General features: G+C 48.4%; 1 protein-coding gene across 1 annotated transcript in view; it reads left to right on the top strand.

The window, feature by feature from the left end:
• LOC115116083 (uveal autoantigen with coiled-coil domains and ankyrin repeats protein-like) overlaps positions 1 to 14394 on the top strand; it is an 80530-nt gene that overhangs the window by 41599 nt on the left and 24537 nt on the right. Inside the window, 3 exon segments of the mRNA XM_065012361.1 lie at positions 1257 to 1387; positions 11044 to 11132; positions 13347 to 13411. Coding sequence (XP_064868433.1) covers positions 1257 to 1387; positions 11044 to 11132; positions 13347 to 13411 — 285 coding nt within the window.

Genomic DNA, 14394 nt, shown 5'->3' with positions numbered 1-14394 from the left:
GGCCATTGGGACCTAACTACTGGGGTTGGGTTAGGACCTAACTACTGTGGTTGGGTTAGGACCTAACTACTGTGGTTGGGTTAGGACCTAACTACTGTGGTTGGGTTAGGACCTAGCTACTGTGGTTGGGTTAGGACCTAGCTACTGTGGTTGGGTTAGGACCTAGCTACTGTGGTTGGGTTAGGACCTAGCTACTGTGGTTGGGTTAGGACCTAGCTACTGTGGTTGGGTTAGGACCTAGCTACTGGGATTGTGTTAGGACCTAGCTACTGGCGTTGGGTTAGGACTCTAGCTACTGGATTGGGTTAGGACCTAGCTACTGGCGTTGGGTTAGGACCTAGCTACTGGCGTTGGGTTAGGACCTAGCTACTGGGGTTGGGTTAGGACCTAGCTACTGTGGTTGGGTTAGGACCTAGCCACTGTGGTTCCTGAATACTGAGTAAGCATGGTGTTGAAACAGCAGGAAGGAGTGAGCTGTGACTTACAGCTTCTTCTTCTCTCACTAACCTGAAGGAACTCTGTGAATCTGCCCTACATTCCCCAGGAGAATTCCTTCATCAACCCAGAGGCACAGTGGCCTGTTTTAACTCGTTATCAAGTTCCATTCTTTACGTTTTTAGTTTTGAACTTGCATTCTGATAATACTAATATGTATTAGGTACATGTTGACGCTTAATGTTGGAGGGAGACAAATTGAATGCAAAATAGGCCTATCATCTATGTGCAATATATATATCTTTGCCAGCCAGTGTGAGTTGAGTGAGAGGACAGACAGAGCGTCCTGTTGCAGTTTGGTGGGTTTATTTATTTTTACAAATTCCTTTGTGATGCGTGTTTACATGTTGTTGTATCCAGGAACAGGCAGAGAACTGTCCTTTCTCGGTCTCTATGCAGGCTTTAGCCACAGCTTTCTGTTTTCTTGGATCCCTCTACTCCAGTGCCTGTGTTCTGTCCAAGAGGGGTCCTTTCTTGCAGAATAACTAGCCGTTCCCATGCTCTGTGTCCAGGCACTCTCAGAAATGCTTTGCTTCAGAATGGAACCGCACTATCTTGCCATAAATCATTGTGGCTAACCTCAATCCAGTCTATAGTCCCTCTGAGAATTCTAAAAGTTATGTTTGAAATGTTGATCTGTCCAGACTCCTTGAATTATGACAAAGTGATGACCGTGGTGAGAATGAGTTTCCCTGACCCATATGTTGTAAAGGCGAGGTATCTGTGTTGTGTTGACGTTGTGCCCTCTCTCTCTCTCCCAGAACACAGACTGGAACAAGTATGACGACCGGCTGATGAAGGCGGTGGAACGGGGCGAGGTGGACAAGGTGGCGGCCGTGCTCAGCAAGAAGGGCATCATCCCCACTAAGCTGGACATGGAGGGACGATCCGCGTGAGTAACGTGTGCTCACACAAACACTGCATCCATGCATGAACACATGCATACACGTGTATACAGAACTCTACAGACACACACAGTCCCACAGGAACATATGGACCAGTAAGCACTACACTATCCCACACAATAAATTGTCTCAACCAATAGCGCGAAATGTCTGGCAATGCAAACGGTCTCTCATTCCAAGCATAGTAAATAGCACTAGTCTCCTTCAAACTGCTAGGAATGCCAACATACTTGTCTGGTTCAATTATTAACTTCTAACAGTTGAAAACAGAGCTGAGAACTGTTGTAGTACTAGATAATGTTATTCAGCATATGGTCAGATGCTGGCCGCTCTCCGCTCCCCTCTCGCCGCTCGCCTCTCCCCTCTCCGCTCCCCGCTCGCCTCTCCCCTCTCCGCTCCCCTCTCCCTGCACTCCTCTCTTCGCCCCCCCTCCCTTCTCACCCCTCTCCCACCCTGTTCTGAGATCATAGATATCAGTTTTTCTCCATGCCAGTCCCCATGTTGGGGAGGCTTGTGAAGCCACATTCAAACACCAAGTCTCCCCTCTGTATAGCTAGATACACACACATCCAGTCGACTGTGCCAGTAGAGAGTTCAGAGAACTCTGTGGTAAACTGTATGTCACACACTGCTTGATCTTACTGTCCTGGAGCGGCTGTCACTCTGGCCAGGAAGTGACTCAGAGCAAACAGATTTGAGCCACAGTTGATGTTTATGATAAACATTGACAGTTGGGGAACATGCTGTAATTCAAGGGTCAGGTTGTCAAGACTAAACTAGTATTTTATCTAGAATGGTGGGTGGATGAAGTCGGGATGGCCAGTATTTTAGGATTTAAAACATGTTGGGACCTTTTTTAGAATAGTTCTTTTTGGATGGCTCACCATCGGCAATATTGGATCGGTTATGTGTCCTCTAAGAATCTCACCCATCCACCACTGGAAGGTCTATATAAAAGCTGTTAAGTCAGAATTGTTTTCCTGCCTGACATAAATGTAACCAGATTCCAACGCTGGTGTTTTAGGTAGCTAGTCCCCCTCGGCTTAATTCCAGCTATGTGAAGTAGTCGCCTGTCTCTGATCCATGCTTCAGGATCGTTTTGAGCCCCGGCTTTGTTGCGACCTCGATGGAGAGAACTGGACATTTCAGAAGCTGTGGGGCTGAGTATTTTCAGTAGTGTATGAAAATCTCCCACACCAGTGTCCGTGACACACTCGTGCATACACACTCACTCACGCGCGCACACACACTTGCACACGTACACACATTCACTTGCGCACGTGCACACACCAAGGAGAGAAGGGCTTGTCTCATAATAAGGTGCTGGAATTTCTCAGGGCTAAATCAAGTGCGTCTGGCTGGCGTGGAAGACGCCACCCTGCATTACAGCGAGGAACTGGAGCTTGTTGTACTAAGCACTGTCCTGACACACGATGCTCACTGGTCACCTTCAATGTTGTTGGCTTAAAGACAACCGTGGCGAGAACAGAACCAGTTCTGTGTCAAACTGCGTCCATCACATAAACTGGAGAATAAGGAAACCCCAGCTCACTGGTCACAACCATCTGTTGATTCAGCTTAGCCTTAGTTCTAATGTATAACCTGGGCCATATATAACATCCTAATTTATAACCTGGGCCATACATAGCATCCTAATATATACCCTGGGCCATACATAACATCCTAATATATAACCTGAGCCATACATAGCATCCTAATATATAACCTGAGCCATACATAGCATCCTAATATATAACCTGAGCCATACATAACATCATAATTTATAACCTGGGCCATACATAGAATCCTAATATATAACCTGGGCCATGCATAGCATCCTAATATATAACCTGGGCCATGCATAACATCCTAATATATAACCTGGGCCATACATAACATCCTAATATATAACCTGGGCCATACATAACATCCTAATATATAACCTGGCCCATACATAACATTTACATTTTAGTCATTAACAGACACTCTTAGTCAGCTCGGGGGTTCGAACCTGCAACCTTTCGGTTACTGGCCCAACACTCTTAACCCTAATAACGTCATAATATATGACCTGGGCCACACAACATACCATCCTCGTGTGTGGTCACTTCTGTCTCCAGACAGACCTCAAAGCCACTGGAGGACGATGATGGACAGTAATCATGGTCTGCCTGTTCTGCCCTATGGGGAGGTTTAATTACTGGGTATAATCCCTCATCTTTAATTTAGTGTGTTTTTATAATCCCTGATGTGTAATTTAGTTTCCTGGATTAGGCTCCCCAGTGTTGATCTAATGATATCACCTGTAACGAGTGCAGAGATCCACAGCTGAACAAATAGTGTGGCTGTATCTCCACATTGGACACGCTCATGATGTAGGCTAGCCTAGCCTTAACTACTGCCCCTGATGAGGTGGGCTAGCCTAGCCTTAACTACTGCCCCTGATGAGGCTGGCTAACCTAGCCTTAACTACTGCCCCTGATGAGGCTGGCTAACATTGCCTTAGCTACTGCCCCCGATGAGGCGGGCTAGCCTAGCCTTAACTACTGCCCCTGATGAGGCTGGCTAACCTAGCCTTAACTACTGCCCCTGATGAGGCTGGCTAACCTAGCCTTAACTACTGCCCCTGATGAGGCTGGCTAACCTAGCCTTAACTACTGCCCCTGATGAGGCTGGCTAACCTAGCCTTAACTACTGCCCCTGATGAGGCTGGCTAACCTAGCCTTAGCTACTGCCCCCGATGAGGCGGGCTAGTCTAGCCTTAACTACTGCCCCTGATGAGGCTGGCTAACCTAGCCTTAACTACTGCCCCTGATGAGGCTGGCTAACATTGCCTTAGCTACTGCCCCCGATGAGGCGGGCTAGTCTAGCCTTAACTACTGCCCCTGATGAGGCGGGCTAGCCTAGCCTTAACTACTGCCCCTGATGAGGCGGCCTAGCCTTAACTACTGCCCCTGATGAGGCGGCCTAGCCTTAACTACTGCCCCTGATGAGGCGGCCTAGCCTTAACTACTGCCCCTGATGAGGCGGCCTAGCCTTAACTACTGCCCCTGATGAGGCGGCCTAGCCTTAACTACTGCCCCTGATGAGGCGGCCTAGCCTTAACTACTGCCCCTGATGAGGCGGCCTAGCCTTAACTACTGCCCCTGATGAGGCGGCCTAGCCTTAACTACTGCCCCTGATGAGGCGGCCTAGCCTAGCCTTAACTACTGCCCCTGATGAGGCGGCCTAGCCTAGCCTTAACTACTGCCCCTGATGAGGCGGCCTAGCCTAGCCTTAACTCCTGCCCTTGATGAGGCGGGCTAGCCTAGCCTTAACTCCTGCCCCTGATGAAGTGGGCTAGCCTAGCGTTAACTACTGCCCCTGATGAAGTGGGCTAGCCTAGCCTTAACTACTGCCCCTGATGAAGTGGGCTAGCCTAGCCTTAACTACTGCCCCTGATGAAGTGGGCTAGCCTAGCGTTAACTACTGCCCCTGATGAAGTGGGCTAGCCTAGCCTTAGCTACTGCCCCTGATGAGGCGGGCTAGCCTTAGCTACTGCCCCTGATGAAGTGGGCTAGCCTAGCCTTAGCTACTGCCCCTGATGAGGCGGGCTAGCCTTAGCTACTGCTCCTGATGAAGTGGGCTAGCCTAGCCTTAACTACTGCCCCTGATGAAGTGGGCTAGCCTAGCGTTAACTACTGCCCCTGATGAAGTGGGCTAGCCTAGCGTTAACTACTGCCCCTGATGAAGTGGGCTAGCCTAGCCTTAGCTACTGCCCCTGATGAGGCGGGCTAGCCTTAGCTACTGCCCCTGATGAGGCGGGCTAGCCTTAACTACTGCTCCTGATGAAGGGGGCTAGCCTAGCCTTAACTACTGCCCCTGATGAGTGCTCCCAGTCATTTGCACGTGTGATAGCTGATTAAGTGTTAGCGCAGAGGGAAGGGCCTCAGCTCCAGCTGGAGTTCAGTGAGTGGTGGTTCCTTGATTGTATGGAGCTGGGGATATTGATTTCCGTAGTTTTATATACCATTGGGCAGTGTTTCTCAATCCATTCCTGAACGGTCTCATGGTGTGTGCGTTTGTTCTAGCCCAGCACTAACACAACTGATTTCAACTAGTCACCTAATCACCTACACCTTGATTAGGCCTCATTAAATCAGCTGGGCTAAAACTAAAATGTGCAGGAATGGATATAGAAACAGGTCCTATACCCCAGCCCACATGATCCTCTCTACTCTGTCCGTCTCGGGATAAACACAGCCTCCATATCTTGTGTAGACTGGACGGACGGAGCTGAAAGACACTTAAGGAGCCATCTGGTGCCAAGATGAAATGACATGTCTGTGCTCTCGTTAATGACCCAGTGTCTGGTGTCTCACACGGAGTTAATGTCTCCCCCCCCCCACACACACACACACACAGAGACGGGCCGTTTTCTCTCAGATCAAATCTAAATCCGCGTAATTACTCTGGACAAAGGGATAGTGAAAGAGTGAGAGAGGGACAGCTTAAAGGAGCGGTAGAAAGAGAGCGAGACCTGTCATTCTATCAATCCAAACAAAAAGCTATCCGCACCTTGTGATGTCACATTTCCACCGCAGGTCAAATTAAAGCTCAGAGCCTCCATTAAAACGACATCTTCTTCTTCTGTGCTTTTGTGAGTTTCTATTATTTGATTTCCTGTGCCATTTCTCCCGTCAGACTGGTTTGACACTTGGCACCTTTCATGTCATTATGTTTAAGTCTGCAGTTATCTTCGTCTTGACCCCCTTCACCCTCCTCCTCCAGTCCACATACAGAAAATGTCAGCCTGTCAGTTATACTTTGAACAATCCCAGGATCCCAGATGTGTTTGAATAGGGCATTATACTCACTGCTTAATGTGAGGAGGATTGATACAATTGAAGCCCTGTTTTACTTGAGCAACACTCAGAGGAGAGTTCTAGAAGGCCAGTTACACAAGCAGTGGTCGTGCAAGTCAAAGTGGAAGTCTGTGTATACAGTAGGCAATAGAGGCTATGACCATGTGGAACTGTTACAGCCATTCTATCATCTACTTTTGCAACTTCAAACGAGTATAATGTTTATATAAAGTTATTTTGGCATTTATCACATCTCACACGTCCACCAAATGCAATACCACCATACAGTACATACTGAAACCTCTTCTCACCATGCAGTACATACTGAAACCTCTTCTCACCATGCAGTACATACTGAAACCTCTTCTCGCCATGCAGTACATACTGAAACCTCTTCTCACCATGCAGTACATACTGAAACCTCTTCTCGCCATGCAGTACATACTGAAACCTCTTCTCGCCATGCAGTACATACTGAAACCTCTTCTCGCCATACAGTACATACTGAAACCTCTTCTCGCCATGCAGTACATACTGAAAGCTCTTTTCACCATGCAGTACATACCGAAACCTCTTCTCACCATGCAGTACATACCAAAACCTCTTCTCGCCATGCAGTACATACCGAAACCTCTTCTCACCATACAGTACATACCGAAACCTCTTCTCACCATACAGTACACACCGAAACCTCTTCTCGCCATGCAGTACATACTGAAACCTCTTCTCGCCATGCAGTACATACCGAAACCTCTTCTCGCCATACAGTACATATCGAAACCTCTTCTCGCCATGCAGTACATACCGAAACCTCTTCTCGCCATGCAGTACATACCGAAACCTCTTCTTGCCATGCAGTACATACCGAAACCTCTTCTCGCCATGCTGTACATACTGAAACCTCTTCTCGCCATGCAGTACATACTGAAACCTCTTCTCGCCATGCAGTACATACTGAAACCTCTTCTCGCCATGCAGTACATACTGAAACCTCTTCTCGCCATGCAGTACATAATGAAACCTCTTCTCGCCATGCAGTACATACCGAAACCTCTTCTCGCCATACAGTACATACCGAAACCTCTTCTCACCATACAGTACACACACACCGAAGCTTCTGATTCTCAAAGACCAAAACACCGCCCTCCCAAAGCATCACTTCTAGATCCCAATAGCATTGTTGTGACATGGCAACAGTTTTGTTATTCAAACAGATTCCTGAATCCATTTGTCCAACAAGACTAATGTTGTGCTTAGTTGGCGTGTCACCGGTTATCCACAGCGCTGCAGGCATATATATGGCTTACAGGCCCCAGGGTCAAGGTCTCCGGCTGCAGACTGAGTTTCTCAAGCACCATCAACGCAGCTTTTAATAACGGCGCCTGAGACGAGGTGTCAGGACGCCTGTCTCCTTGGAGGATCCTCCAAGGTTAATGCATAAACAAGTTGCGGGCTGTGAGGCGTATTGGTTTACAAACAGATGTTTTTCCCGTATGTGTGGGGCCGGGGCATGGCTGGGGAAACTGACGGATGTGGGTCAGGAAGAGGGACACGGTCGATGTGTTCAGAGTGGCTAACAAGTGACCAACTAATCCAGGGTTTAGGTTGTTCAAACAAACCCAGGGATGTTATATTTGTTGAAGATTTAAGTGACAAGATGGAGGACCGTAAAAGAAAGAGGGGAAACGGGAGAAAAGAGGATCAGGGATTAAATGGGAGAATAGAGGGCCAGGGCTTAAACGGGAGAATAGAGGGCCAGGGCTTAAACGGGAGAATAGAGGGCCAGGGCTTAAACGGGAGAATAGAGGGCCAGGGCTTAAACGGGAGAATAGAGGGCCAGGGCTTAAACGGGAGAATAGAGGGCCAGGGCTTAAACGGGAGAATAGAGGGCCAGGGCTTAAACGGGAGAATAGAGGGCCAGGGCTTAAACGGGAGAATAGAGGGCCAGGGCTTAAACGGGAGAATAGAGGGCCAGGAAGAAATGGGCCAGGGCAGGGATTAAACGGGAGAAAAGAGGGTCAGGGAGAAATGAGGGTCAGGCATGAAAGAGGGTCAGGGAGTAAACGGGAGAAAAGAGGGTCAGGGAGTAAACGGGAGAAAAGAGGGTCAGGGAGTAAACGGGAGAAAAGAGGGTCAGGGAGTAAACGGGAGAAAAGAGGGCCAGGGATTAAACGGGAGAAAAGAGGGCCAGGGATTAAACGGGAGAATAGAGGGCCAGGGCTTAAACGGGAGAATAGAGGGCCAGGGCGGGAGAATAGAGGGCCAGGGCTTAAACGGGAGAATAGAGGGCCAGGGCTTAAACGGGAGAATAGAGGGCCAGGGCTTAAACGGGAGAATAGAGGGCCAGGGCTTAAACGGGAGAATAGAGGGCCAGGGCTTAAACGGGAGAATAGAGGGCCAGGGCTTAAACGGGAGAATAGAGGGCCAGGGCTTAAACGGGAGAATAGAGGGCCAGGGCTTAAACGGGAGAATAGAGGGCCAGGGCTTAAACGGGAGAATAAACGGGGAGAATAGAGGGCCAGGGATTAAACGGGAGAATAGAGGGCCAGGGATTAAACGGGAGAATAGAGGGCCAGGGCTTAAACGGGAGAATAGAGGGCCAGGGCTTAAACGGGAGAATAGAGGGCCAGGGCTTAAACGGGAGAATAGAGGGCCAGGGCTTAAACGGGAGAATAGAGGGCCAGGGCTTTAAACGGGAGAATAGAGGGCCAGGGCTTAAACGGGAGAATAGAGGGCAGGGCACGGGAGAATAGGGCCAGGGCTTAAACGGGAGAATAGAGGGCCAACGGGAGGGGCTTAAACGGGAGAATAGAGGGCCAGGGCTTAAACGGGAGAATAGAGGGCCAGGGATTAAACGGGAGAATAGAGGGAGGGCCGGGAGAATAGAAACGGGGGAGAATAGAGGGCCAGGGATTAAACGGGAGAATAGAGGGCCAGGGATTAAACGGGAGAATAGAGGGCCAGGGATTAAACGGGAGAATAGAGGGCCAGGGATTAAACGGGAGAATAGAGGGCCAGGGATTAAACGGGAGAATAGAGGGCCAGGGATTAAACGGGAGAATAGAGGGCCAGGGATTAAACGGGAGAATAGAGGGCCAGGGATTAAACGGGAGAATAGAGGGCCAGGGCTTAAACGGGAGAAAAGAGGGCCAGGGATTAAACGGGAGAATAGAGGGCCAGGGATTAAACGGGAGAATAGAGGGCCAGGGATTAAACGGGAGAATAGAGGGCCAGGGCTTAAACGGGAGAAAAGAGGGCCAGGGAGAAAAGAGGGTCAGGGGGAAAAGAGGGTCAGGCATGAAATGGGAGAAAAGCGGGTCAGGGAGTAAACGGGAGAAAAGCGTGTCAGGGAGTAAACTGGAGGAAGTGGGTCAGGGAGTAAACGGGAGGAGGGTTAAACGGGAGAAAAGGGTCAGGGAGTAAGGGGAGAAAAGAGGGTCAGGGATTAAACGGAAAAAAGAGGGAGGGAATAAACGGGAGAAAAGAGGGTCACGGGAGAAAAGAGGGTCAGGGAGTAAACGGGAGAAAAGAGGGTCAGGGAGTAAACGGGTCAGGGGTAAAGAAAGCGGGTCAGGGAGTAAATGAGGAAGGGTCAGGGGTAAACGGGAAAAGAGGGTCAGGGTTAAACGGGAGAAAGAGGGTCAGGGAGTAAACGGGAGAAAAGAGGGTCAGGGAGTAAACGGGAGAAAAGAGGGTCAGGGAGTAAACGGGAGAAAAGAGGGTCAGGGAGTAAACGGGAGAAAAGAGGGTCAGGGAGTAAACGGGAGGAAGCGGGTCAGGGAGTAAACGGGAGAAAAGAGGGTCAGGAGTAAACGGGAGAAAACGGGAGAAAAGAGGGTCAGGGAGTAAACGGGAGAAAAGAGGGTCAGGGAGTAAACGGGAGAAAAGAGGGTCAGGGAGTAAACGGGAGAAAAGAGGGTCAGGGAGTAAACGGGAGAAAAGAGGGTCAGGGAGTAAACGGGAGAAAAGAGGGTCAGGGAGTAAACGGGAGAAAAGAGGGTCAGGAGTAAACGGGAGAAAAGAGGGTCAGGGAGTAAACGGGAGAAAAGAGGGTCAGGGAGTAAACGGGAGAAAAGAGGGTCAGGGAGTAAACGGGAGAAAGAGGGTCAGGGAGTAAACGGGAGAAAAGAGGGTCAGGGAGTAAACTGGGAGGAACCGGGTCAGGGAGTAAACTGGAGAAAAGAGGGTCAGGGAGTAAACGGGAGAAAAGAGGGTCAGGAAGAAATGAGGGTCAGGCATGAAAGCGGGTCAGGGAGTAAACGGGAGAAAAGAGGGTCAGGGAGAAATGAGGGTCAGGCATGAAAGAGGGTCAGGGAGTAAACGGGAGAAAAGAGGGTCAGGGAGTAAACGGGAGAAAAGAGGGTCAGGGAGTAAACGGGAGAAAAGAGGGTCAGGGAGTAAATGGGAGGAAGCGGGTCAGGGAGTGAATAGTAAACAGTGTTAGTCATGTTTGCAGTAGTGTAGATATTATCCTTTTCACGATGATGATCATGACGGGTATTTGATAGCTTCGCTGCCTTAACAGTCCCTTATGGGTTGTTGGATCCCATAATGTGAAAATGCTCTTCAAGAACTTTTACTCTTGCCGCCTCAGAGATTTTACGGGTCTAAGGTGTCTGCACCCAGAATGCTGATCTAGCCGATAGGGTTAGCCAGCATCAATTTACAGAGTTCTTTTCTCTGGCTCCATAAAACACTCTTTCACTTCACCCTTCTCCAAGCCTCTCCAAACCTGCTCGTACTCCGACCTACTGCGCTTTCCCTCCCTTCACACGCTCTCTCTCTCTCTCTCAACGCAGGTTCCACCTCTCTGCAACCAGGGGCCACCTGGACTGTCTCAATCTCATCCTGGGCCACAGCGTTGACCTCACGGCCACCGATGCCACCGGTGAGAGAAAGACAGATGAAGTTCATGGTTATATATTTACATGTTAGTCATTTAGCAGACGCTCTTATCCAGAGAGACTTACATGTTAGTCATTTAGAAGACACTCTTATCCAGAGAGACTTACATGTTAGTCATTTAGAAGACACTCTTAGCCAGAGAGACTTACATGTTAGTCATTTAGTAGACACTCTTATCCAGAGAGACTTACATGTTAGTCATTTAGCAGACGCTCTTATCCAGAGAGATGTACATGTTAGTCATTTAGCAGACGCTCTTATCCAGAGAGACTTACATGTTAGTCATTTAGCAGACACTCTTATCCAGAGAGATGTACATGTTAGTCATTTAGCAGACACTCTTATCCAGAGAGACTTACATGTTAGTCATTTAGCAGACACTCTTATCCAGAGAGACTTACATGTTAGTCATTTAGAAGACACTCTTATCCAGAGAGACTTACATGTTAGTCATTTAGCAGACACTCTTATCCAGAGAGACTTACATGTTAGTCATTTAGCAGACACTCTTAGCCAGAGAGACTTACATGTTAGTCATTTAGAAGACACTCTTAGCATTTACATTTAAGTCATTTAGCAGACGCTCTTATCCAGAGCGACTTACAAATTGGTGCGTTCACCTTATGACATCCAGTGGAACAGTAGCGCATCTAGGTCTTTTAAGGGGGGGGGGGAGAAGGATTACTTTATCCTATCCTAGGTATTCCTTAAAGAGGTGGGGTTTCAGGTGTCTCCGGAAGGTGGTGATTGACTCCGCTGTCCTGGCGTCGTGAGGGAGTTTGTTCCACCATTGGGGGGCCAGAGCAGCGAACAGTTTTGACTGGGCTGGGCGGGAACTGTACTTCCTCAGTGGTAGGGAGGCGAGCAGGCCAGAGGTGGATGAACGCAGTGCCCTTGTTTGGGTGTAGGGCCTGATCAGAGCCTGGAGGTACTGAGGTGCCGTTCCCCTCACAGCTCCGTAGGCAAGCACCATGGTCTTGTAGCGGATGCGAGCTTCAACTGGAAGCCAGTGGAGAGAGCGGAGGAGCGGGGTGACGTGAGAGAACTTGGGAAGGTTGAACACCAGACGGGCTGCGGCAGAGAGACTTACATGTTAGTCATTTAGCAGACACTCTTATCCAGAGAGACTTACATGTTAGTCATTTAGCAGACGCTCTTATCCAGAGAGACTTACAGTAGTGAGTGAATACATTTTTGTACTGGTCCCCCATAACCCTGGCATTGCAAGCACCTATGCATGGTGCGCTACAGAACAGTCCATAGGAGAGAGTTTCCACCAAGCCCATCTTTGGTGAAATCTTTCTAAGGGACGCGGATGTCGATTTAAGGCAGCCTCTTCCAGAACACAAATATACTGAACAAAAATATAAAGGCAACATGCAACAATTTCATTGGTTTTACTGAGTTACAGTTTATATGAGGAAATCAGTCCATTGAAATAAATCAATTGGGTCCTAATCTATGGATTTCACTTGACTGGGAATACAGATATGCATCTGTTAGTGACAGATATCTTACAATAGAATGGGCCTCAGGATCTCATCATGTTATTTTTGTCCTTTGAAATTGCCATTGATAAAATGCAATTGTGTTCGTTGTCTATAGTTTATGCCTGTCCATACTATAACCCCACTGCCACCATGGGACACTCTGTTCACAATGTTGATATCAGCAAACCACTGGCCCGCACAATACCATTACACGTGGTCTGCGGCTGTGAGGCCGGTTGGACGTACTGCATAAATATCTAAAACGATGTCAATTATCTGGCAACCGTTCTGGTGGACATTCCTGCAGTCAGCATGCTAATTGTACACTCCCTCAAAACATGAGACATCTGTGGCATTGTGTGACACAACTGCACATGTTAGTGGCCCTTTATTGTACACAGCACAAGGTACACCTGTGTAATGATCATGCTGTTTAATCAGCTTCTTGATATGCCACATCTGCCAGGTGGATTGGATTAACTTGGCAAAGGAGAAATGCTCACTAAGAGGGATGTAACCAAATTTGTGCAAATCATTTGAGAGAAATAAGATTTTTTGTGCGTATGGAACATTTCTGGGATGATTTATTTCAGCTCCGGAAACGTGGGACCAACACATGACATGTTGCATTTATATTTTTGTTCAGTGTAGATTATGGAAGATATTGATTTTGTGTATTGCTGATCTCCTGAGTTGTTTTCTTGCAGGTAAAAACGCCCTTCATCTAGCTTCCAGAAATGGCCAGTCGCTTTGTGTGCAGAAGCTATTGCAGGTACAGTCACTTAAAACAACGGTCTCCATTCTCATGAACTTACCTGTGTTATCTGTGCATCATGAAACGGATATCTGACCGAAATGTGCCGCAACATGTACTTTTAGGGCTTAGTTGCCAGGTGTCAGGGGTGGTTTCAGATTAAATCTAGTCCGGGACTAAAATACCAAAATGACCAAAAGTATGTAGACACCCTTTCAAATGAGTGGATTTGAAAAAAACGCTGTTTTTGTTTGGCATAGCCCCTGATATGGCAACAGTAGCCCCTGATATGGCAACAGTAGCCCCTGATAGGGCAACAGTAGCAGTCTGTTGAGTTGCTATTAATTTATGTGTTTACAATAAGGCCCCGTGTTCAAACAAGCCACATTAAGTGCCGCCCCCCCTGAAAGGAATGGCAGCTTACCAGTGGGGGTGTTGGTCGTGTTGACAAGGCTGCCCTCTCGCAAACCATGCCGTCATCGCGCTTGACATAGCAACCCAACTCCCGGGCCGAGGGGAAAATCCTACTTGCCCCCCGACCCCCACTAGAGGTGTAGAATTCCATGCCCCCCCACCCCTCCCGTAGCTGTTATCTGACCTGGCTACTCGTTTTGGGACCTTGTTGCTAGAGAGAGCAGGGTTTTTCTAGTGGGCCCTGAGAAGGCCCGAGCTAGGAGACCTTAAAGGCCTGCTGTTGGCATTGAGCCTTAAACAGCTCTCTTGGCTGTCAATGCTACAGCATTATTATCAGCCTCTGTCTGACTGACTGTCTCTGTCTGTGTGAGATGATATCACAGTGAACACTACGTTGATAGGATTACGTGACCCTGCTGCAGAGACTCATCCAATTGGAGATGCAGATGCCAGGAAGATTCTGTCACTTTGATGCCATCCTCAAAGTCGGGACTCGGACGGGATTGAAACGACTCGTTGTATAGCAAAGCTATACCAAAACATTTCTCCCCTGAATGTTGCCATCCTGTTGTATATTAATAGACCTA

Source organism: Oncorhynchus nerka, linkage group LG27, assembly GCF_034236695.1.
Source record: "Oncorhynchus nerka isolate Pitt River linkage group LG27, Oner_Uvic_2.0, whole genome shotgun sequence".
Lineage (NCBI taxonomy): Eukaryota > Metazoa > Chordata > Actinopteri > Salmoniformes > Salmonidae > Oncorhynchus > Oncorhynchus nerka.
Note: the sequence above shows the minus strand (reverse complement) of the source record. Positions and strands in the feature narration are given on the sequence as shown.